The sequence below is a fragment of the Cyanistes caeruleus genome, chromosome 18, assembly GCF_971803275.1.
Source record: "Cyanistes caeruleus chromosome 18, bCyaCae1.hap1.1, whole genome shotgun sequence".
Classification (NCBI taxonomy): Eukaryota; Metazoa; Chordata; class Aves; order Passeriformes; family Paridae; genus Cyanistes; species Cyanistes caeruleus.
In genome coordinates, this window is record NC_141718.1 from 12,459,559 (window position 1) to 12,484,757 (window position 25,199).

The window sequence follows — 25,199 nt, forward strand, 5'->3', positions numbered from 1 at the left end:
AGTGCTGTGAAGTTACTATTGAAAAACCAATGAGATCTTCTCTCCTCCCGCAGGGAGGAGCTTTCCAGCAGCTGTTGTTAAGTGAACTAGGGAAAAGGTCTTTGGAAAGAGATCAGAAAACGGCCTGGAAAAATACAAGTAATCAAGAAACACTGTGTTCTCCCCTATCAGCTGGGCAAATTATCATAACTGGACAGACTGGCATTTCCAGAGCTGGGGGAACTGGGAAACGGAGAGGTGTGCTCTCACCAGCACCCCCTGAATTGCTTGGAGTAGAGATGAAAAGGAAAAAATGTGTTTCTGTATCTGAAGGGTAACAAACTGCCTGGAGATGGGGAGATTTGCTTTAGGCAGATTATTCTATAAATAAGATACTAGTGAAAGAGCAAAGCCATCCTCCTTGCCTAGGTTATGACACTGGCTCCAAATAACTCTGCTCCTTGTGAAGTTCCTGATGCCTTTGAGTTGGGACCATGAGTAAGTCTCCCTTTCCCTAGAAGAGCACCAAAGTATTCTAAAAATGTGGATTTGAGCAACTTAAAACTGCACTTCCTTTGGGGTTATATGCTGCTAATAAACCCAGTACTTTACTATAAAGTGATTTTAGACAGGAATGATTCCACACTACAGCCCCTTCCATGGCCGTACTTTTGCAGGACCTTATCCTGTCCGACTTCCTGGGACAGGGCAGCAGGGAACAGACACAGAAGCAAGGGCAGAGACGGGGGCAGAGCAAGGGCAGTCATAGCCGTGGGAACAGGGACAGGTGACAAGCCAGGAGCAGGGTCAGGCTCAGGGCGCGTTCAAGTCTCCGCCTCAAGGGTTGGGCCGCCCCCGCCTCCGCCCGCCCTCAGCACCGCCCACGCCCGAGGGTCCGGCGGGACCGTGGCCAAAGGAGCCCGCGGAGACGTGGTGGGTGGCGTAGGTAGGGAAACCGCCTGGCCAGACTGGGGTAGGTCAAGTCCGCCCCCAGGGGAGCCCCAGCGCCCCAGGAGAGCCCTCAGCGCCCTCAGGGGAACCCTCAGCGTCCCCAGGGGAGCTTCAGCGCCCCAGGAGAGCCCTCAGCGCCCTCAGGGGAACCCTCAGGGGAGCCCTCAAGGGAGCCCTCTGCGCCCTCAGGGGAGCCTTCAGCGCCCTCAGGTCTCCCGCGCCTGAGGAGGATCTCAGGATCCCCCCTCACACACACACACACTCCTGTCCTTCAGGGGCTCCTTAGGGAGCTCCTTTCGGCGCCTCAGGGGGCCCGGAGCGCCTGAGGGACCCCTCAGTGCCTCAGGAGGACCCGCCCGTGCCTCACAGCGCTCCCCAGCGCCTCAGGGGACCCCAGGTACCTCAGGGAGCCCCTGCTGTTCCCCACGGGAACCGCCGTCTGCCTCTGGGCCGTTCCTCGCGCCTCAGGGCTCCCTCAGCGCCTGGCGGCTCCCGCGCCTCGGCCCCGCCGCGCCCCTTGGGTCTCAAGGGCTGCTCCCGATGCTGCCGTGTGAGGGGCAGGACCCGGCCCCGTGTGGACTCCGGCCTGGCCTGGGCTTCCACTCATAAATCCCCCCCAGGAACTTCCCCCAAAAAAGAGTTTTCCAAACCCATCTTTGGAGCCATGGCTATTTTTTTAAGGGCTGTGGTGCCTCACCTTTCCAACATCAAGCACAAAGGGCAGAGTGAGGGGTGCAGGGCTGAGGGTGTCGGAGAGCAGCAGATTCCTGAGGTTGAGATTTGTTTTTTTCCCTTTTAAGTTCTAACTTGCTGATATTCAGTGCCAAGGTGGCTGTAGAGTGGGGAATCGTTGGAGTTCCAGAGCAACTTGTGACCTTCCAGCCCCGGTGAGACACTGATGCCAGTGTTGTACCTTGTACCTGAACAGCTGGCCCATAATGGCTCAGCTTGGTCTGGGTGATGTTTCCTCCTCAGTAAATCAATATAAATGTGGTATGGTTTATAAAACGTGTTTTCTTACGTTTTTGTCTCGCCTAAATCAGCTTTATTTAGTTAATAACCTCATGTTGTAATTACAACACCTTTGTCTGCTTTGATTGCATTCCAGTCCTCACACTGCCTGGGTAAAAAAAAAAAGCTACTTTGCTAAAATATTTAACATGTTAAAAATTTTGCAGGTGTGTATTTGTTTAAATATACTTTTATAGCTGTAATCTGTCCTCATTACTAAATGAAGCACTAAATTTAGCATAAAAGCTGTCACCATGTTCCAATCAACATGTCTTAATGACTGCCAGCAAATGGAAATGAGGCTTCCAGAGGAAAAAGAAAAGCACAAAAGGTGCAAATGCTGAACAAGGTTGGATCAGCTGAGTTAATAAAAGGCTGCATTAGGTCAGGAGTTAAATCACCCCGCAGTGTTTGTGCTATTACTTTAATTGTTACTGGGGAAGTCAACTGGCTGTGGACATGGCAGCATCCCTCTGGGAGCTGATTGTGGTGTTTCCTTTCATTAATATCCCCCATTAACAATGAGATGTGGAGATCTCCCAGCAAGTCATTTTTCAAACCAGTTAACGCAGGCCTTGTTAATTCCAGCTAATGGAAGTTTTTAATCAGGATTGTCAGGTGGTGCTAAATCAAGCACCTCACTCAAGTGAGAAACGTGGAATATCCAGCGTTATTGCCTGTATCAATCAGCTCTCCATTCTGGTAAAATGAGTATTTTCCTCTTCAATCTAGGCTTGTCTAAGTGAAACAATTTGGACTCTTCTTTTTTTTCTTTTTTTTTTTTAACCTTTCGAGGTGTCCCAGAAGAATCATTCCCTTATTCCAGCCAAGACCGATGTTAGCACGTTTCCTGCTTACCCTTGCTAAAATATTAACTGCTACTGGCAGACCTCCAGTTCTTTCACATTCCCCCTTCACACTTCCTAATGGTTGTAGGAATTAACATTTGTGGTTTGGAATATGAGAAATGCATTCTGAAGTGGCACCAACTGACACCAGGTGCAGCTGTGGCCCTGAATTTCAAATACTATTGATCGTTTACCAGTGAGCAGGAGTTTTCATGCTCTGCAGGCTCAGTGCCATGGTGTATCCTTGGTTTGCTTTACTTTACCTGTCCTGCCTGGCAATTAGCTTTCAAACTCTGAGGAATCTCATTCTTATTTTAATATAGATGAGAAATAGCAGTAACTGTGTTTTCTGCGTGTCTCATACCTTCTTTATTTTTCAGGGTTTAGTTACAAGTGGGTTTTTGAAACACAGGATGGCTACTCAACAGCTACTCAAGCAAAAGAAAAAGCCCTGTAAGGTAAAAAATTCAAACATGGTGATGCAGACAATTTTAGCTCTCAGTTTGGGACCTGGCACTTGTGCCTGCAGAGGTGGGAACACTTTTTGTTGTCTGCACTGTGCTTAGTTGGATTAATTCCAATTCAGTGAGAGGCAGTGTGGGGCTCTGACATGATTTGACTCAATAAATGCAGGCTCATTAGGTGTGCACAGAGCTTTATGAGGAGGAAGAACAGCAATAAAGTAATAGAAGAACTAAATTTAGTGCAGTGTCCACTGCATTGTTCGTGTTGGCATCACACAGTGCGTATTTACTGTAGCTCCAGGTGGTATTTTACAGCTTGGAGTTAAAATCACTCTTTTGGCAACTTAGGCTGCTGTCAGAGCTCAGACCAGCAGCCTTTGGTGCAGCAGTGGTTGCCACACCATGCCTGGTGCTTGTGTGACATCAAATTAAAACTGCACACCTTTTTTCAGGGGTGGCTGTCTGTTAGGTGCCAGCATTGGTGCAGTGGAGAGGGTGGGAATGTGATAAAGGAGAGGGCACATCCAACCAGTGCACTCTGCATCTGAGTAATTACATCAAGTCTATTGATCTCTACCCCTAAATCATCTAATCCACCCACCTCAGACACAAGTCTTCCTTGCCTAGCTTAAACACCAGAGAAACCTTAAAATTACATTTCTAAGTTACCCTCTTCCCACCTGCTGAGACTTGTTTCTAAATATAATCTGTGTTATAGTTAAGAAGGTGCTATTTCTGTCCTTGCCGTACTTTTCCAGGAAGCAGTGCTGTTCCCTGAGAGCATCACCACAGAGAAGCAGTCCCTGGTGCTGGTGAAAAGGCTCCTGGCCATCTCTGTGTCCTGCATAACCTACATGAGGGGGCTGTTCCCAGAGGGCTCCTACTGCACTCGCTATCTGGATGGTAACACCTGCAGTTTGTGCTGAGTGCTTCTTTCTGCTCACTGTATTTTACCTATAGTCTGCTTGTGTGTTACCTTCTGGCTGCGCATGTGTGTGAGTTCACTTTGGGTTGGGAGCTGGCTACCAATTCTCAAATCTTCTCGAGTCTGGGTGCAGACAGAACTTCTGACAGAGGGCACGGCAGACAACCTTGAGCTCCTGGCTTCTCTGGTGGTGTTCTCTTGGTTTAGAATAATTCCTTAGCATTTCCAGCCCCATGAATAAGGTCTCAGAGCCAGGAGAGTGACTTTAAACTCAGGAAGTTTTAAAAATTTACTCTTATTGGAATGTTTTATTTTCTTTTGGACCTTTGAACCCATGAAGTTCACATTTTTAGTTTTCATTGGGAGGCTGAAATTAGATTTCTCAGTTTTCATAGAATTGTAGAATGGTTTGGGTTGGATGGGACCTCTTAAAGACCAGCAAATCCAACCCCTTGCCATGGGCAGGGATACCTTCTAGTAGACCAGGTTGCTCCAAGCCCCATCCAACCTGACCCTGAATATTTCCAGGAATGGAGCATCTGCCTTCTCTCTGGGCAACCTGTTCCAGTGTTCTACCACCTTCATTGTAAAAACCTTACTTGCATCTAATCTAAATCATCCCTCCTTCAGTTTGAAACAATTTCATTGTTGGGATTTGGGTTGTTTTTCCATGAAAACTATCTCATATGTGCTTTGGGAATCAGACTTTTTAAGGAAAGAAAAGGACTTTCAGAACCAAACTCTTGTCACACGATCCCAAGAATTAGTGGTGCTTTGGTTCGTGAACATCTTTATGATCAAAGTGTGAAATGTGTCCATGCATTCCAGTCCATTTCCGTGTTGTCCCTTATGGCATTAGGTGCCCTGAAACATGTTCACATGTACTTTGTAGATTTGGTTGAGGGCACAGAAATCCCAAATTGGTTCTTGATCCCCTAAGCCCGAAAAGCCATTGGTCAATGTCGGGTCTGTCTAGTGCCTTTTTTGTGAGGGTTCTTAACATCTGGCCTGCTCACATCTTCAAGGGCCCCTTGGTTGCGTCCTAAGGTGTTATAAAGCCCCTTTTCACCTGTAGGACAGGTGTGCCTTTTGCCATTCTGAATGCCTGGAAGCACAAGGTAGAAGGGGCTGTGTGGAAAAGCTTCACAGGAAGTTTATTGTGAGCACAGTCATTGGGACATCACTTCACATGGATGTTGGTGAAGTCTGAATGCAGAAGGGAAGGTGTTAGGGAATGGTTGAGGATGGAGTGGAGAAGATGAGGGAAGAAAGGATGAAGCTGCTGGTGTTTCCATCCCTTCTTGGGGAGCCCAGGGCTTCTGAGGAGAGCAATATTTGCAAACCCAGCAATAAGCTTGTGTCAGCCCAGCTGGGATTCAGTGGAAACCCAGCATTTCCACTCAAGAGGGACCTTCAGATAAAGCTTGTATCAAAAAAAGGGAGGATGGACTGGCTTAGTTTCAGTGTTTGCCCAGGAGCTGTGATAAGGATTGTAACTATGTGCTAAATCTGGTTTTGCAGACCTCTGTCTAAAAATTCTCCGAGAAGATAAAAGCTGTCTGGGATCACTGCAGATAGTCAAGTGGTAAGTGAGTAACAGTGAAACCAAGACAAGATTGTGCTGAGTAGGAGACATCTGCCCCTGCATTCTTCTTCTTCCTGAACTGGAAAACATTGTGCCCTGGTGCCAGGGGAGCTCCCACTGCAGCTGGGGGTGCTTGGTCCCCGTGTAAATGGGACAGAATTAGTGACAGAGATCATGTGAGTTCAAGGTCTGTGGAAATGTTTGCTGCAGTGAGATCATGGTCAGGCCCCAGAGCACATGGAGCAGCAGAGGGGCAGAGAGAGGGTGAAGACTGTCATGAGATCCTTTCTGTTGTGTTAAGTCTTTTCTGGTTTCACTTTGATAGGGATTCTTGCACTTGTTTTTCAGTATGTACAGTATTTTGTCTCCCTCTCTAAGAACCCCACAGTTTTCTTCAGGATGTATTTCACAGTTGGCATGTTCCCAACAAGCAGCAAAACTGTCCCTGATGTGCTAAAGAGATACTTTACTGCACATCCTTTGACTCCAAGAGCATCTGGAGTCAAAGATATGGCCATTTCTGTTTCAAATATTTACTACTTTGAGAAAATCCATTGCTGTAAATTCGGCATCAGATAACAAAGATTTACAAGACCAGACATGTTCAGATTGAGCCGAGCTCTGTACAAGGCTGATGGGAAAAGAGCCATCAGAGCTCTGGCTGGGGAACTGGAACAGAGCACTGAGCAGGGACACACTCAGAGCCTTTGGCCTCCAATCCTTGTCTTTGTCAGGATTCAAGCAGGCTCTGGGCTGACAGGATAATGCCCCAGAAGTATAAACAATGCACAGATGCAGAAAGGAGGATGCTGCCTTTAGCTCTGACCTGAAAAGGACTTCACAAGCCCCAAATGTTGATACTTGTGTTGTCCTAATTCCAGAAAAAATGCCCTTTAACCCACATCTAATGAGTGTGTTTACAGATCAGGAGATAAATGTTGCTGGTTAGTATTAACATGTTTTTTTTCCCTGGCAGGATTCAAGGTTGTTTTGATGCTTTGGAGAAGCAGTATGTACGTGGGTTTTTTTCACTTTTTAATGGAGAGTCCTATTTCTTCATAAAGGACAAAACTATCCTTCCATTCCTGCTGTATTTCTCTTGTGATCTTTAATGCACACAATAACCTCTACAGCTGTGGGACAGGGGAAAGACCCTGCCCTGAGTATGAGATTTGGGATTTTATGCCTTGAGCTCAAATCCTGTCCACTTTCTCTGGGCTCTCCTGTCCATGGTGTGGGAACCAATTTTCAGCCTGCAATGGATTTCCCTTAATTCAGTGCTCTGCATTTGTGTTCTCTTATGTCTGATAGATACCCTGCCAGACAGAGCTGAGATCTGGATCTCCTGCCTGTTTTTGTTTCTTTGGGAGAGTTCTGTGCTTCTGCTACCCTTCATCTCCTTTTCCCTGATCTTTCCCCTTCATCTCATCTTCTCTAACCCTCCGGGCTTTTCTCTCAGGCTCAGAATTTGTCCCTTTCTTTTTTCCCCTTAATTCACCAAATAAGGTATGTAACTGCTTGCAGGACAAAACCACCTAGTGAGTGCTCATATTCCTTGCTGATTCTCGCATAAAAACTGCCCTACACAGGAAAAAGCACCAGTTGCTGTCCTCTGTGTCAGCACTGTTCACCAGCCCAGCTCCTCCAAACCAGGTGGAGCACTGGTCGTTCTGGCACTGATTATCTGAGTGATTCTCAGACATCAGTACAGCTGTCAGTGTGCACGAGATAATTAACAATGTTGTGAACATAGTTTAGTGCTCACTGACAGCTCTAGGGGGTATTTAGCCCTTTGTTATTTATGAGAGACATAAATTAATTGTTTGACAAGGATTAAGGAAAAACTGAGGGATTTAATGCATGTTTTAAGATTGTTTTTAAGGGCAGTCCCATATGCAACTCCTTGATAGAGCATAAATTAAATACCTTTGGGGAATTTCCTAGCAGAAAGCAAATATTAACCTTCAGTAGGGATGGGTGCTCTTGTAAAGAGATTTAATTTAGTATTTGGGGATTTGTTTGCAAGGAGTCCCAAGGGAGATTACTGAGCATGGAGTTGTTTTTTTTGGGAAACTGTGAATCAAGCCAGGCAAACTGGCCACTAGGTGTTGCTGATGCTGTGTTGGGAAGAATCTGCAAAAAGGGTTTTAACTCCTGGTTTGTTGCGTGTATCTATTTCTTCTCCCTGTGTAGGCAGTCGGGGTTTGATAGGACTTGCTTTTACTTGCCCACTAAGGTTAGATGTTGATTTTGTGTTTTGTTTTGATTTTCCCTCCTTAGCTACACGTGGCTGTCCTTGCAGTAAGTAAATGAATACAAAGTGGTTTTCTCTCCCATCCCCTGCTTGAAAGAGATACAGAGTCAAGGTTGTGTCAACCCAGTTATGCCTTTTTTAGGAGAAGCCAAAATGTTTGTGATTTTTAATAGAGCTGTGACCTTTCTTAGATACAGTAAATGTGGAGTTCAAGGCTGCATGGGAATGTTTTTTTCTCAGCATGTCAGACTTTTGACTGAGGCCTTATTTGTGTCCTTAAACTCTGAGAGGCACTTGCATGTGATTCCTGTCATGGAAGCTGCCATGTGCTCTCCTTTTCCCCCTGCAGAAGAGTCCTCCTTATTAATCTGATCCTGGAGAAACCACACACTGGTGGTTCCGTAGGCAGTTGTTGGCCCCAGCCCCTTGCAAAGCACCAGGAGCTTTGCTCACCATCTACTCTATGCATCATCTGAGCAGTTAAATCCCAGGCATCAATAGCTGCCTGTGAGAGTTGGAATAGGAACTAACCTTATTCCTCCAATATTGCACACATGAGTGTCTTCTACCTGACTTTGAAGTGGTAAGTATGGATTGCTGATAGAGGAAGCTCTTTCCCAGCCATTCCTTTCTCTGATACCACACTAAAGATAGCACAGTCTCTGCTGTAAACTGAAAATATCCTTGTTAGTCACTGGTTCAAGTATTCTCAGGGAGAATGCCCTCACTGTGCTTTCTTGTAACAGATTTACACCAATCCTGAGGTAAGAGTCTTAATTAATCTTTAAGGCAGCTGAAGGCATGGGTGAGTACATTTGTATTCAGAGTGGAGTGGAGGCTTAAGTCCTACCCTGACATAGCTCCTTGGTGACCCCATTTCTGTTCCTGTGCCTTCACTCCCGAGTGCCAGCTCAGTGAGCTGCATTGTGATCAAACACCCGGCTGAGGGCCCACCAGGGCCTCAGGCAGACATGTTAGCAGGCAACTAATGGGCATGTTCACAGTTTTGTTTTAGTTTCCCAAAGAGAAAAAATGGGAAGTTCAACATTACTCATTTGCAAACCACCTTTTTAACAGCCCTGATGAAAAGAGCTGGTTTGTCGTGCAGGGGTGTAGGACAGAAGTCAGGAATCCCTTCAGACCTGGATGGGTGTGTTGGATAATGCCTGTCCTTGGCCTCTCAGTGTTCCCTGTTGTGTTTCTGTTTGGTTTCATCTGGGAGGTGTGATCCAGGAGTGAGGCTCTGCATCCATGCTGGAGATCAGAGAACAGCTTCAGACCTTTTGCACCTGAACCTGTTTGCAGTTCTGCAGCATGGCCCCTCAGAGTTTGGAGACAGAGCAGGAGCTGAGCCATGCCAAGGCTGGGATTTGCAAGGAAGGCTCAGAGTTAAGAGCTCAGCTGAGCTTCTACTAATCAACCTCATTGTCTCTGGAAAAAGTGAATTATAGGCATGGAATTGGTGTACAATAGACCCTTTCTCTTGGGGGGAAGCTGTCTGTTCTTCCTTATTGTTTTATTCTCTAATTCTTTTAAATGGAAAATCATCCACTATTTTTGTCTACCTCAAAAAGACTCCAAGACCAGTGAAATTCAGCAACTTTTTCCAGTGCAATATTGTTTGGATTTTCCTGTGGGAAGAGTCCTCCAGGCCGTTGTCCCCATACAGAGCATGGGGCCAGGCTTCCTTGTGACACTGGTCACCTGTGCAGCTTCCCAGTTTTCCTATAGCAAGGGACACTGGCAGGATTGGCCAGCCCTGGAGCCTTGCTAGAGACTGAAGTTGGAGAGCCAAGCTCACAGAGGAAGTGGAAGGAGGAGGCAGGAAGTTTGTAATTTTGTTGTGATTTGTTCAGTGCCAGGTAAGATGTGGCTGCTAAGAGAATTTGCCAAAGCTTGTGCAAGCAACAATAGAGTTAGAATTGTCAGCATGTCACTAAATTAATGCTATGCTCTGGCAGAGAGTGTGAAAAGACTCTCCAAGTTCAGGATACATCTTGTTTGTGAAAGTGATCCATTTCTGCTTCTCCTCTCTTGTTACATCTCTAGACAGTCACTGAAATGTATCAATTCAAATTCAAGTACAAAAAGAAGGTGCCCCAGATGGACATCTGCAGGTAAGGATTTGGGCTGATTTCTCAGGGTTACACTAAAAACTGTATTTTTGAAGCATTAAGAAGCTGATTGCCCAGAGAGGTTGTAGACTCCCCATCCCTGGAATTGTCCAAGCCAGGTTGGGTGGAGGAACCTGGTTTCGTGGAAGGTGTCTGTGCCCATGGCAGGGGGTGGAGCAAGATGAACTTCAAGGTCATGCCAACCCAAACCATCCTGTGATTCTGTGGTTTGAGCAGGTCCAAGTCATTAAGCAGCTGTAAATACCGTCAGAGTTGAGGATATTCACCTTACAGGGTATGAACTGCTTGGAGGATGAAGTGAAATGCTCTTTCATAGCACCATGAGGCCCCCAAAGTACACCTGAGCCAAGGACAGTTGACAGAAGTGGTGCCTCATCTGGGAGGTGATGCAGAAACCAGCCCAGTTGTTGAGCTTGCTGCTGTCTCAGCTCTCAACACTTCCACCAGACAGCCTCTTGCTTTCAAATGAAGCTTGCTCATGTTTGAGCCCTTCCACCATGATCCTGTGCCCAGGATTTTTTTCCCTTGAGCATTTGCATACGTGTGTTCTGCTTGAGCAGCCCTGTGTGGGTGACCTGAGAGAACTTTCACTTAGGATGCCTGAGCTAATGGTGCAAAACATGTGGCAGGAAGTAGCAGCTTTTTGCCTCTTTTTGGCACTCTCTGTTAGATATTTAAAGCTGTGTTTAGTAGGCTGTAATCCTGTGGAGCTTCAAATAAATACTATCAAAAGCCGTTGGCTATAACTAAAGCAAAGGAAAATAATTAACCTTTTTTTAGTTTGTTCTGCAGTTGCCACTGGTGAAAGAGGGATCTTGGAACTTGCCTGGACAGCAAGAAAGCTCTACTGTCTTGTGTGTTCCTCAGGAAGCTCCTCCCCAGAACTCCTGGAGTGTGCCCTTAGCTGCTCTTTCTCTAAACACATCCAAATAATTTGTACCATAAGGCAAAATTATTTTCTTTTGGGCAAATCTGAATTACCTCTGGAATGACCTTTTGGCTGTGCCCTCCATTTCTACTTTAAAGCTGCTGTCCCTTGTCCTCACACTGAGGGGAGGAGGAGATCTGGAATTTGAAAGATGATAGCCCTTGAGTACTTTGGTGTTTTAATCAGCACTGCTCATTAATTCCTAGAAATAAGAACAGTGCCCATATGAAGTTAGGGTGTCCATTGTGTCATACAGGGAGAAGCCAAGCCATCTTCCTGTCATGTTTGAATGTGCTCTGAGGCTCCAGTGCCTGTGGCATTGAATTCCTGGGCTCTGTTTCCTCAGGGATTGGCAGTGCTGTGGCAGGCTCATGCATGTCCCTGCCATCTTTAATAATCCAGAGTTCTGGCACAGATCAGGGAATTGTGTCATCTTTGCTGTCAGCTCCTTCAGCTGATAACACTGCCTTTTACACCTGCAGCAGTTGTTGTCCTGTGCAAACTCGGAGTTAATCGCTCTGGGAGAGATGTTTTGTGGGGCTGCAGCATCACATCCAAAGGGTAAGGGGAAACTTTCTCCTGAATGGTCCTTGCCTTATTTTAGATGAACTTTGGGCAAACTTCTTGCCACAGATCCTACCCCTTCCAAGGTTCAGTTCCTTATCTTCTGCTTTTTGCCTCCCTCCTGCATGAAAATCTCAATGTTATTTCCATACTGAAGTAGTGCTTGACTTGTTAATTCCTATGGACATTCCTTTTGCCATTTCTGACCTGCTAATCCCACAGTTTGTAAAGGTGATGCATATTCTACCTTAGGCACTGCCAGCATTTTCCTCTCACTGTGCATTTCTGAACATGCAGGATTTAATCAAAGGCCACAATGCACATCTAACACCACAGAGTTTGGGCTTCATGATCTTAGAGGGCTTTTCCAGCCCTAAATGATGCTGTGATTCCATACCTTGGGAAGTCAAGCTGTTCCACAGCCACCCAGTTTTCATGACCCAAAGAAGTTCAACTGGAAGGAGGAATTTGTCTTAATTTGTTTATTTCTGAGGTTCAGTCAGTCAGGTTTACTCTGGGATATTCTTGAGTTACTTTTTTACTACTTTTGATGCAACTTGGGCTGATTTTGTTGGGCACCCTCCAGCCTATGTGTAGTGTCAGGGGTCTTCCAAAGACATAATGAAGGAGCTACACATCTTTATGACCCCTTCTCCTTGAAAGTTAGGGAAGTTCAGATCTCTTACTCACACAGTGATTCATCTGCTCTGTCTGAAATTAACTGGCTGCTCTGAGTTGCTCATCTCATCTACCTCAGTTTTAATTAAAGAGAAGCAAGCTCCTCTAGAGTGCCATTCATCCCACTCATGTCACCCATGGGTCTCTCGACTGCTGGCTTGGAGCAGCCAGCTGACATTTGAATGGGTGAAGGAGGTGAGAGGAATGCCCCTTCGTCACTGCTGAAAAATGTGCCTCTGAGCTGCTTTATCTTACATGGAATTAAGTGAGAACACGCAATTCACTTCTCTTCAAAAACTGCAGAATGGACTTGAAAATAACCCCTGTGATGAATCGGCTTTAGATGGGATCCTCAACTCATTCCTCTCGTTCCTGAAATTGCTTAGGTGAAAGGCACTTGTTTTATGGTCCTTTGATCCAATTTAATCATGTTCAAACAAGTGAGTCATGACATTTGTATAATGGTTGCCCCAGCTCCAAAGTCTGTTCAAATGTAAATGCCAGGCCTCTGAGTTTGGAGCGGGTGTTCTGCGGATGCCACCCCATCCCTGGAGCCTGTTTCACTTCCCTGTTTATCTGGAAATTACATAAAGACATTGTAGCTTTTTCACTGGTGGTTTCAGACAAGTCAGTGGGTACTCTGTGTGTGTAATTGGATCGTGAATATTCATGACTGAGGATAACAAATCCATTATTCTTCCAATTGTAGCAACCACAGGGAGTTTGTGGCAGGGCTGTGCGGCAAGGATGTCAAGCAGGCCAGCAGGTTCCTGCTCCGGAGCCTGTACGTGCTCATGCAGGACCTCGGGCCTCTGCCCAATGACATCACCCTGAGCATGAAACTCCTCTACTACAACAATGGTAGGTGGACAGCAGTATGTGCCTTAGGGAAGAATTCCATCATTCTCTCTAATAATGGAGTATCATGAATAAATCATATTCATGGAATATTATGAATAAAATAAAGCGTAGAGAAGGTGAGAGGAAGAAGCTGTTGGCTGATAGCACAGAGAAATGGTGTAACACAGTAAATCTTTCTGATGCACAGAGATGGCAGATGTTTTGAGGAAAGGATTGAAACCCATATAAGAAGTACAACTATGCGGTGTGAAAGGGAGAAATCCTTCTTCCCTGGGGTTTTGGGGTTTTTTGAGTTTGTTTCTTTAAGGAACAAGGAATGGCAGGTTTTGCTCCAGCACTTTAATGGTATCTCAGCATCCTGAAGAATTTTTTTCTTTGAGCTCCCTGATAACATTTGCTCAGCTCATTTTACCCTTTGTATTCTGTCCCTTCCTCCTAAAAGACCCCAAAACATGGAATAGTTTTTGTAATCAATGTTACTTGAAGCTGGTTCATAACTGTTCTTTCTAAATCAGACTAAGGAGAGATGGAGCTTGGTTTTCCTGACCTCATGGGGTTTCCTCTCCCTGTGCAGTCACACCCAAGGATTACCAGCCCCCTGGCTTCATGGAAGATGGCAACCTTGGTGACTTCTTGTTTGCTGGGGATCCTGTCCACCTGAGACTGGGCTCAGTCTCCACTGACTTCCACCTCATGAAAGTCAAAGTGATAACTGAGAAGAAGAGGGTGAGGAAGGCTGACAGCAACCTGATCCAGAAGAATGGCCCTACTGAGATCTCCCACCAAGGGCTAGACTGCGAGGAAGAGGAGGAGGAGGAGAGCACAAAGGTATAGAAATAGCTCTCTTTGATTCTCACTGAAGGAATAGAGTTTATCTAGCAAAAACCTCCTTAAAAGAAGCGTTTTCTTTATGGATTTACCACCTGGGTGTATTTTTTAGGTTATATTATCTAGACAAAATGTCTTTCGCTTTACAGAATCACCCTTGCCCTGTCAGAGCAGATTCCAATGAGCATGAAGGGGACAGAAGTGACACCCATCCAGGCAGGAAAACAGAAGCATCTTCTTTTTGCCTTAAAGATACAGGTAAATGCCCAGTTTCAAAACTGAAGGAGCTTCTGCTCCTGATTGTATCCCAGCAAAATGTATTCCACATAATGTCCTGGGTAAGGTCTTTCAGTGTTGTGAATAACAGTAGGTTTTTTGAGATATTAGAGGAAAAATTTTTTCCCTGGCAGGGTGGGCAGGCCCTGGCACAGGGTGCCCAGAGCAGCTGGGGCTGCCCCTGGATCCCTGGCAGTGCCCAAGGCCAGGTTGGATAAGGCTTGGAGCAGCCTGGGACAGTGGAAGCTGTCCCTGCCCATGGGAGGGGGTAGAACTGGATTGGTTTTAAGATCCCTTCCCATCCAACCTATTCCATGATTATGTGATTCTCTAATATTTAGGTTTCGGATGAGCAGAGTTTGTCAGGGTGTTTGAACTTTGTGAAAGACTGAGCTGTAACAAAGGGCCCGTTGATTATGCTTGGTTTGTTAACAGAAACATTTAATTTTGTATCAGTATCTTTGTACCTCTTTATCTCAGCAGTTTTTCTGAGATACAAAGGAAATGCAGAGATCATCAAAACCAAGTTACATTATCTCCTTGTTCAACAGAGCTCTTTTCCTTTAGCTGTTACAGTTTGACTTTTGCTAATAACTTCCATGTAGGAAAACATACATGAAAACACATGAGAAAAAAAGCCTTTTCTGTGCCTAAAACCAACCCAGCCTCTGCTATACCATGCTGTGTTTGACCTTCGAGGCTCTGGGATATAGCTTGTGGAACAATACCATCTAGTGACAAAATAGTAAATAGCATTCCTGGGATTGCCAGGCACTAGGATGAAGCCGCTTCCCTGCCGGTGAAATCACCTTTGCAGGTCTTTCTCCTGCCGATTCTCTGATGACTAATAAGGAATTAACTCATCCTGCCACTTCTGTTGCTCTGGGGATTTTAACAGGATCCTCCTCCTCTAAACAGTTGCCTGATCTCATGAAACTGTGGCACTCCGGACACCCCCTCAAATTTTATCGAAACTGTCTGAAAGTTAATAAATATTAACCAGGGGAGATCTCCCCTCCTTTCCCCATCCCTCACTTATGGCATGTCTAGACATAAGCTTTGTTTTCTTAGATACAGGTTAAAAGGGAGATTATAATTGACAGAGCTGCTGCAAGCTTATGTTCATTTGACACTTTATGCTGAAATCTCTTTCTAGGAATAAACTGCCACTGCTGGCAGTGTCTGAGAGCAAAGCTTACACAATATCATGAGATTTTTGCTTCAGTGGTTTAGTCAGGCTTCCAGATTTTTTTTATTTTTTTTTTTTTAATTAAGCATTTTGCAGCTAATTTTGCTTTGCTCTTTGGGTTGCAGGTAGGAAGAATAAGAGGGCAATAAAGAAGACGGACAGGATGCCTTGCTCAAGGGCATGTCAGCAGGTGAGGAAGCTTTATTGGTTCTGAGATACTCCAGGCACAGGGGAATTCACTGCCATGGATCATTGCATCATCAAAGATGACACAAAATTCACTAACATTAGTGGATTTATTGTGCAGGGTCACAATATATAGCTGCTACAGAGTAGCAGAGGGATGTAAACATAAACTGGAGGCATTTAGGAAGAAGCTTTCCACAATCAGTTTATTTCCTCCACCCAGTACCAAAATTTGATGCTGTTCTCTGGAGCTGGTACCTGTGAGTAACACACCCAGACTAAGCCTATCTCTGTCCCAGCCAGGCTGGTTTACCTGTGGGTGGTTTTGGATTAAGGGTCTGAAATCACCACCCTATTTTAGGTTTGAAGGGTGTATTCTTTGCCTAATATGGTCTTCACTTCTCCCCTCTTGCTTCCAGACTTTCTTTACATGTGAGTCACAGGTACCTAATGAATCCTATCCCTTTTTGGCTACCCCTCTGGGGTAGAAAGAATTATAACCTGGAGGCACTGATCTCTTTCTTGATGGTTGTTTGGGCAACCCAAAGAATTAGTATAGACCAGGTAGGTTGTTTTAGACAAGTAAAAATTTAATCTCACCCTGAAGGCTGCCCAGCCAAACCCTGAGTCACCATCAGAGCCCAAACTCACGGGCATATGCAAAGGTTTGTTCAGTGACATGGCAAATCTCTGAATACCACCAGACTTGCCTCTTGATCCTCCTACCATTCAAATTAGCTGAGAATCATGTGAGCTTGAATGGTCAGAAACTGCATCTTTACAGGATAAGCTAATGAGAGTAGGAAATTGCTACTAAAATTTTCCCCGCCTCTGTTGAAAAGAATCCTAGAGTGTCTAACCCAGACAGCAACTGCAGACTGCAACTCAGCCTGTCATTCTAAAGGCATCTACGAGGTATTTGCCTTGACTCTGGATCTTAGAAGTGAACTTCTGTGCCTAGGCTGGTATTTTTCAAACTTTAACCACATTTTTTTTTCCATGTCACATCCTCCGCTTTCCTTCTAATCATTGTTTATTCTGTCGTCTGTGAAAACAGGAGCCTTTTTTGTTTGCAACTCATGGTTGCCCCACTGATTCATGCTCTGACCTTCTTTTGGGGCTGTCACGATGGCCAGCAGAGCACCAGACATCTCTCTCAGCATGTGCATTTCATTAGAATTCGGTAGCAGGAGTGAGAGTGTCTGAAGGTGGTGGAAACAGCATTAGTTGCTGAAAAATGGAAGAATCACTTTATCCATCATGTGCTTCCAAAGACTTTAAAAAAAAATCCCAAGCCCTGGGAGTTTCTTTTCTTAATGTATTCTTTGATGCTATTTTTAAAACCTCATAGCTTAGAAGCTAGCTAATATTTCACCCAGTTTAGGGAAAAACAAAGTCAAGCCAGTAGTTAGAATCATCACTGTAAAGCCTGCACTAATAAAAATTTGACACTCTTTTCCATATGAGAGGGACTTTCCCTTCTTTTCTGAAGGAAGTGGTTAAAACAAATGACCATTGTGTAGTCCATATGAATCAGAAAACCAAGCTGGTGGGTGAAGTTTGTCCTAAAAAATGAGGAGAAGTTGAAGTGGCTGGGAAGTTTGAGTTAGGTGTTCTCTGACAGGATCAGGTGTAGGTGAGATGGGGAGGAGCAGACCTGGTGGGGTGTGAATGTGAACACCTTGTTGCCATCTAGACAGTATTAATAGAGTTTTCCAGCTCTTGGGTTGGAGTGGGAATGCCAAATTTTTCTGAACTAACCAGAACAATTTGGAGTGTCACAGAAAATTTCTGTCTGCACAAGGATCTGATATTCAAGAAGTTCTGAGTTCAAAACCGTTACCCACAGTCACAAGTTGCTTTTGGGAATGTGGGTGAGCACATTTCTGCTCTTCAGCTGGAATGAATCCTTCTGACTGCTTGGTTACCAAAAATAAAAACTGGAATTGAGTTTATTGGTCATTATCTTGCTGACCTAGAGCTCTTCAGAAAAACCAGGAATGAAAGTATTAAAGGCTTATTTTTGTCTAATTGACATGGGACAGGCAAAGGATGTGGATCTGCCAAAAGAGAAGCAGCTCTTCCTACCCAGTGAGAACTGGAACAGGCCTTTAGGAGTGGTCACAGAGAGTCTCTGACAGAGGGCTTTGCAGGTTGGGGAAAAATTTCCATGTTCTCCACTGGCTTCTTATCTACCATCACATGATTGATGATCCTCAGGATCAAATGAGAGATTGCCCTTTCCCAGCAGAGCATCTCTGCACTTAATCATCCAGAGTTAGGCACCAGCATGTAAATCACCTCTCCTGGTTTCAGGAGCCTTCTGATTGCATCAGTTTGTGCTCCTGTGCTATCTTTGTGCATCTTCCTTCTTTCCACTGGCATTTTAGGAGCTGTGAAGAGTTGAGGGAAATAGAGACTTGCTGCCCATTAGTTTAACTTACAGAAATCTGCTGCTAAGAATGAGGTCCTGCACTGAACTTGGGATAACTTCTGAGTTCTTCAAAGAACTCTTCTATCCTCTTATAAAGAACATCCTTTAATGTCCTTGTCCTGAAAATTGATTTTGGTCAGCTTTGTCTTCATGTAAGCAAACATATTGCAGTGGAATGAGTTTGGAATGAAACAGAACTAGAAGATGAGTAAAATCTGACCATGTGAACGCCTCTGCAGGCTTTTATCTCCCATCAGGAAGCTGTGGGCTGAAGTTCTGGGGTGGTCCTTGGAGCACAGACTCGGTGCACAGAGAGGCAGCCGTGCAGGGAGCCCTGGCTCGCCCTTGGCTGGGAATGGTGTGGCTGTATCAGCACAGCACCAGGCAGCTCTGCCTCCCAAGTTTCTGGCTTCATCAGCTGCTGCCAGACGCTGCTGCTGCTGGGCTGGCCATGCTTCTAGACTGCTGTGGGACATGAGGCAGCGTGTTGACATTTGGCATTGTGTGGGCATCCCAGTGGGATCAGGGATGGCTCAGGGATTCTGCTCTGGGATTCACTGGCTGCTGTAGGCAGGCTCCTGCCATGTGGATCAGCTCTCCTGACAGGAGCTGTCTGCAACTGGGAAGAGAGATTCTGTCTGCAACTGTCTGGGGAGAGGTTCATACCTAAGTGTTGTGAATCAGGGCTGCTTTAGGCCTCAGAGGACAGTCTGTCTGGCCTCCAGCTGCTGCTCCTTGTGCAGAAGAACTTGGCTACCTGGCTTTGTGCTCTTTCTCCAAGGGGCTGTGTGGACAGTTTTATGAATGATGCAGTAACACCTATCTGGTGTGCCAGGGATCATTGTCAGGTACCTGATGGAGAACTCAGAGCCCCATCCTGTGCCCAGAGGGGCTCCAGGAGAGCTGCAGAGGGACTGGGGACAAGGGATGGAGGGACAGGACACAGGGAATGGCTCCCACTGCCAGAGGGCAGGGATGGATGGGATATTGGGCAGGAATTGTTCCCTGGCAGGGTGGGCAGGCCCTGGCACAGGGTGCTCAGAGCAGCTGGGGCTGCCCCTGGATCCCTGGCAGTGCCCAAGGCCAGGCTGGACATTGGGGCTTGGAGCAGCCTGGGATGGTGGGAGATGTCCCTGCCATGGCAGGGGTAGAGTGAGATGAGCTTTAAGATCCCTTCCATCCCAAACCATTCCACAGCTCCTGTGCCCTGCTGAGCTGCAGTGTTGTACAAGCTTCTTTTGGCAGTAAAGATCAGCACAAGTGTGTTCAACTGCAGAACAACAGCTTGGAGATCAAGACCTTTGTTGTCTGATTTTTCCCAGGCAAACCATGTTCAGAAGTGCCATGACAGAAGGCAGTTGAAGGATGAAACCTGCCATGTGCAGAGCAATAGAAAAGCATTTTTCTGTGGCAATGTCATTATCTTGAACTTTTGCAGAAGAGGAAAAAAAAGCAGCAAGGTTTATCTCTGTCTGTCTATCAAGAGAGCTGTATCTGATGAGAAGTTCCCAGAACATTTTCTCCTCCAAACCAGCTGAAGCTGCACAGACCCAAGCAATGAAGAAAGATTCAGAGATGAGCTTGCCTCTCCTTCCTGTGAGCTCAGGCCATACTGGGAGGAGTGAGACAGGGAGGTCAGGAAATTCCTGGCTTCTCTCAGTTCACGTCAGATCCTTAGCTGTATCTTGGGGCCATTCATCCCTTCCATGAGTTATCCCTGTCTAGCGTGCAGGAAACAGTTTCCTAGTGATCTCTGCATGCAGAGGTGAGGCCTGTCACCCCACAGATCCAGGGAGATTTAACCTTTGCACCCTCAGATTCCCTGGCAGCTCCCCCAGGGACATCTGTGGGAAGACGTGGCGCTTCCGTGCTGGCTGCCATTCCATGTGTTCATTCTGTGCATTCTAGCAGCCAGACCCTCTGGAGAAATCCACATAAATTAAGGTTGGACACATCTAATATCCCATGAGAGGCTGCTGGGTAGCAGCCTAGTAGGCAGAAGGAGTGTCCATTGTCTTTTTCCCCTCAGTTGCAGAGTTGGAATCAGAATTCTGGGAAGTGATTGTGATCCAGCAAAGAGAATGTCCATCATGGAAGTTGACAGGATTAAGTGGCTTGAGGGCCCTGGAGGAGATTAACAGGAGAGGTATTGATAATTTTGTCTTCTGATAGGAATTTTTGAAGCATTTTTTTTTGTACTCTGAAAAGATCTGTTCATTGATCTTTTAAAAGCTACAAGACACACAAGATGCAGAACGGAACGTGAGACAAAAGAGTGGCACTGAATGCCAAAGGTTTTATCAGAGCTGAGGAAAAGGAAGAGGACTGGTGATAGTCAGCCATGTCTTGGCGTGGTTTCTTGGCAGCTTTCCACAGCAGCACCACACTGAGGGTCTTTCATTGTTCCACCTGGCTTTCACACTAACCAGTGTGATCCTCCTGCACAGATGGAAATCAGGGTGGTTTCCACTGACGTCAGTGTGACCACAGCACTGGAGACTGAGGGGAGCCCAGTGCTGGGGTTTAACCATGGAGCCACCCCTGTGCAGCCACCAGCATCAGCAGGGCCAACCAACCTGCTCAGAGCACAGGGAAAGGGAGAACGTTCCTCAGGACCTTGTCCTCTCAGGTGGTGAGTATCTCCAAGGGAGGAGGCTCCACAGCCTCCCTGGATGACTTTTGAGCACTACTTGGTTGCCCTCACAGTAAAAAAAAAAAAAAAAAAGTTTATCCCAATGTTTAAATAGAATTTCTTATATTTCCCTGGAAATGTTCAAGGCCAGGTTAGATGGGCATGGAGCAGCCTGGGCCAGTGGAAAGTGTCCCTGCTCATGACAGGAGAGTGGAATGAGATGAGCTTTAAGATTCCTTCCAACACAAACCATTCTGGGAATCTACAATTCTGTGGTTTCATTTTGTGTCCATCTCCTCTCATCCTTTCACTGACACTTTGATGTGTCCTGTGACCCTGGGTTTTTGCTGTGCTTCAGAGCACAGAGCAGCCAGCTGTCAGTGAGCAGGCAGGAATTGGGTCTTAGGGCACCAATCTGAAGATTCACCAGGTTGATTTTTGGAAGTGACAGGAGTTTGTATGCTGTTGAGTCAGTGGTAGCTGCAGCTGAAATCACAGGATGCCTCAAGTCACTCTGATTAACACCCCTGATGATGAGAGTCCCCTGTACAAACTGTGTTGTCCTGACACCTGAGGGTCACTCTGCCTTATTTCAGCAGCTCAGTCTTGTATCTTATTCTTCCCTTATTCTTCCAGCTTGCTCGATGGAACTGCACTTCTTTTGACATTCATGTGCTTCTGAATTTGTGGGGATAGTTACAAGGTACCAAACAAAACCCTCCGTGTCCTGGACAAAGGAAACTCTTCTGAGGGCATAAAATATGCCAAGTGCCAAACCCCAGCATGAGGCAGGCCAGGGACAAAGAGGGACACAGCCGAATGCTCTTGTGCAATTTTAGCTGTTCTGCATAGGATGCCTTGGGAAGCAAAACACGTCAGGAGAGCTGTAAATTTTCTTCAATTTATGCTGGGAATTTTTGGCTGGAATATGTGGGGACACTGGGGATTGCAAACTACAGAACACAAATTCTGGGTCCTGATTGTGTCTATCTAAGAATAGCAATGCTGCTGTGGTCTGCTCACTCTGTTTTATCCACCAGTCTGCCTTGGGAAGGCTTTAATCTAAGTCTAATCTATTTTTAGCCTGATATCTTCTCCAGACAACGCACAGCTGTCCTGTGAGTTTTTATGCCAGAAATTAGTAACACTTGTATGATTCACAAGTTAGCTGTAGTTCTACAGGAAAACTCCTGCGGCAAAATAATGCTTTTTTACACGTAGTAAAACAGGAGATTCAAACTCACTGTGTGTTCATGGTGTGACCCAGACCCTGAACTCTGCCTTGGACTCAGAGTCAGGAGGTCACAGAGCTGCCTTTGCTGCTTGCTCTTGTCCCACCTGTCTGCATGGTCCCTTTTTAGGGTGAGGGTGCAAGGGGCTGCTCCTTGTCCTACCTGCTTTTACAGCACCTGGCTCATCCATGGGGCTGAGACTGTGTAAGAGGAAGAGCAACATTCTCACAGTCCAAGCTCTGACATCAGTTATTCAAGTGAAGCATCCCAGTACATGAGGAAAAATTAGAAATAATGAACTTCTGGAGGCTTTGATTGTATGTTTAATCAATGGGAGGGATTTCCTGCTTCTCACACCGTTGAGGAGGTTTACTTTCTGCTTCAAGTCAAATAAGCACACGTCAGAGCTGACTTAATCCCCTTTAGAGCAGCTTTTCTGGGGAAGAAGCCGGAGTGTTTGGTTAAGGATGGGAGCTGAAGTTGGACTTGGGGTCTGTTCCTGGCTCCGAGCTCCTACGTGAGCTTGGGCAGGGACAGGCCAGGACGTGTTGGCTTGGGTGAAATACCTCTCACTGTTGACATCTGATTCATTGCATGGGTGAATGGTGCTTCTCTAGAGCCCTCCATGGCTTCCTTGGATGTTTTCACTCCTCATCTCAGGTTCCTGTGAGGTGCTCGTGCTGCCTGTGGTAAAGGGCAGGAGAACTGAGGGGAGCTGGAGTGCAAGCAGCTGCTCATCGTGGCTATTTCTCCCTCTCACAAGTATCCCATCCATCCAGGAAATTCTGGAGGAATAGCAAAGTGATAAATCCTTCACTGAGTAGCTCTCTGGGCTGTGGAAGATCCATTCCTCAGTAGAGGAAATTAAAGCACCAGCTCTAGCTAGTTTTAAACTAAAACAGAGGGAGAGCTGCCCCATCCAGGTAATGGGAAACTGGGAATTGTGTCCCTGCTTTGTTATGTGGCCAGCAGGACAGGGTACAAACCCTGCAGCTGTGTTAGCACTGCCCAGGTTTTAGATGCAGTGTTTCCTCCTCTGGGCCCTTCACTTGAAAAGAAAAAAAGAAGCCGACAGGTTAAAACGATGCCAGGGAGAGGAAAGTAAATAGCTGCCAAAAATGCCAGTTGAAGCAGCTGAGTATCAGGTGGGGAGCTGTAACACAGAGCCACTTATGGCTCTGTCCTCAAGCAAACACACCTTGGGCAGCCTTGGAAAGCTCTGTCAGCCTGACTGTGCAGGATGAGGGAGAACCTGCCCAGCCCACTTTGGCATGTTCTTATTTTCTCTGTTTTTAGGGAAAGGAAATTGTACTTTTGCATTAAGCAACATTGTATTGCTCATAATGAAGAGGAGGAAAGCAAAACCATTTGAAACACGATTGAGAGGCGAAGTGAGGCTGATTCAAAGTATTTTGCTGTTAATCCCTAATCAGAGCTATTTCACACATTAGAAAGCCCATTGCTATGCAGAGATTGCCGAAGCCACATTCCAAGGTCAGATGGAAAGCAAGCCTTGGTGACGTGAGCGGGGAATTCTATAATGACCACATCTTGTAATCTGGAGACCTTGTGCTCATCCCTGGGATGTGTTCTGGAACGGATCTCTATTAACCCCTTGTGCTTCCCCTGCTGCAGTTCCGGGGTTCCTCGTGCCTTGCAGTGACACTAGAGGGAGGTGCTCCTGTCTGGGAGCAGGAATTCTCTTAGCACTCCTTTCCCTCTCCTTTCACCTCGCTGTCATCCAAGTGAACTTTGTTTTGGAGGAGAAGCTCCGTGCTTGGTGTGTCCCCTCAGCCCCAGTGAGAGAGGCCACATTGCCAGACTCTGCTTTGTCCCTTCTGGGTGGGCGACAACACACGCTGCTCTCAGCAGCTCCGGATTATTATTGTAGAAAAGCAAATATGTGACATGATAAGGAGGATAAGTGAGTTTGTCCCCTGGCTCAGCCAACACTTCAGCTGTCATCCTGGCTGTCCATCTCCCTGTGGTCTGTCTGAAGTGTCTGTTCCATTGACTCACTTATATTCTCACATATCTTTATCTGTGCTTTTTAACCTCTTGATTTGCAGGCTCAGAGTATTTCTGGGAGAGGTTTGTGTCTTTCTAGAGGGAAGTTAAGTCTTTTGGAAAAAAAGCTTGCTTAGCTTAGTTATTTTTCACAGACTCAGAGGTAGTTTTGAAGCCCGAGATTGACCAGCTCACACTGAATTCCCTGAGGTACAAACAGAGGGACTGTGTGTCTTCTCCTGAAAGGCTGTGACCACAAATTTGACTTAAGTACCCTGTTCTTTTTAATATGTTACGAATATCTGAGACTGGTGGAGAAACAAATGTCCTGTCAGCTATTATATTCCTCAAAAATCTCCTTGCTCCTGCTATTTTCTGTCAGTGATGGGGAGGTGGGTCCTGTTCCCTTGCCACCAAACCCATTCCCTGTCCCTGAAGCTGAACCTGTTGCTTGCACAACTCTTACATTCCCTTACATCCAGCACTCCAGTTTTGATTCCTTGCCTAATTGCTTTTCTGGGGAACAGGATCACAATGAGCAAAGCCAAGAAGATCCAGGCACACACATGGCACTTTTGGAAGCTGTACTCTTAAACTCATGTTGCAGGAGCATGCCCTCTGAGAATGATCCCTGTTTCTGATGGTTCTTACAGATAAACCTCCTGAACCTTGCCTTCAGCCAGGAAGAGGTAATAGGACCTGAGAAGAAAAGGAAGGTCAGTGAACCAAAGGAGCTTCCTCTGAATGGCAGAAAATTCTGTTCGTTCTGACACACAATACGTTTGGAAGGTGTGAGTTTGTATTGTCATCTGACTACAGAGCAGGGTTTAACTCTTCCCTGTCCCATGTGTATTTCTGTATGTTTGTCTCGTGGAAGCTCTGGATTGCCAAAAGACAACAAGCACCAGAACTGTCATGGCATTGTCAACCTGCTGCACTTGTTTGATGTTCTTAAGCTGACGATTTATCATTCCACATTAATGGTGTCTGTGTGCTTCTTTCTGCCTCTTTCCCCCACACACCCTGCCCCTCACTGGATAAACCCTCTCCTCTGGGGCTGGACTGTCCTGTGCCACTGTCACCCCTGTTTAATGGCATAATTTCCAGATGAACTCTAAGGTGTCAATGCCAGCAGGCAGCTTGTCTAAAGATCCACCACATTGTGCTTAACTTCACCCTCTGCTGTTTCCGGAGCTTAGATTTTTTTTAAAAAGAAGGGGTCTTATCTCTGT

The 25,199-nt window shown here is 46.0% G+C and overlaps 1 protein-coding gene across 11 annotated transcripts; it reads left to right on the top strand.

Annotated features, from left to right (window-relative positions):
* Positions 1-53: 53 nt before the first annotated feature.
* HORMAD2 (HORMA domain containing 2) lies at positions 54-24,944 on the top strand. 11 transcript variants are annotated; one of them, XM_086856607.1, is made up of 15 exons: positions 54-1,026; positions 1,087-1,327; positions 1,731-1,817; positions 3,170-3,247; positions 4,012-4,156; positions 5,700-5,763; positions 6,740-6,776; positions 8,044-8,064; positions 8,764-8,781; positions 10,067-10,134; positions 13,032-13,183; positions 13,758-14,011; positions 14,161-14,269; positions 15,602-15,666; positions 24,621-24,944. In XM_086856607.1, exons 4-15 carry the CDS (start codon positions 3,203-3,205, stop codon positions 24,735-24,737), a joined length of 1,095 nt encoding a protein of 364 aa, XP_086712733.1. In that variant the 5' UTR covers positions 54-1,026; positions 1,087-1,327; positions 1,731-1,817; positions 3,170-3,202; the 3' UTR covers positions 24,738-24,944. The 11 variants fall into 11 exon arrangements, with proteins under 11 accessions (XP_086712733.1, XP_086712732.1, XP_086712730.1 ...); XM_086856606.1 differs by lacking the exon at positions 1,087-1,327 and having other exon boundaries at positions 725-912; XM_086856604.1 differs by lacking the exon at positions 1,087-1,327 and having other exon boundaries at positions 765-925.
* Positions 24,945-25,199: the final 255 nt, after the last annotated feature.

Excerpts from the sequence above, each read along its gene's own strand:
- HORMAD2 (XM_086856607.1), top strand. The coding sequence starts at position 3,203 with ATGGCTACTCAACAGCTACTCAAGCAAAAGAAAAAGCCCTGTAAG. Across the intron at positions 4,157-5,699 it reads CTGCACTCGCTATCTGGATG|ACCTCTGTCTAAAAATTCTC; the intron begins GTAACACCTGCA and ends CTGGTTTTGCAG. Across the intron at positions 10,135-13,031 it reads CCCCAGATGGACATCTGCAG|CAACCACAGGGAGTTTGTGG; the intron begins GTAAGGATTTGG and ends TTCCAATTGTAG.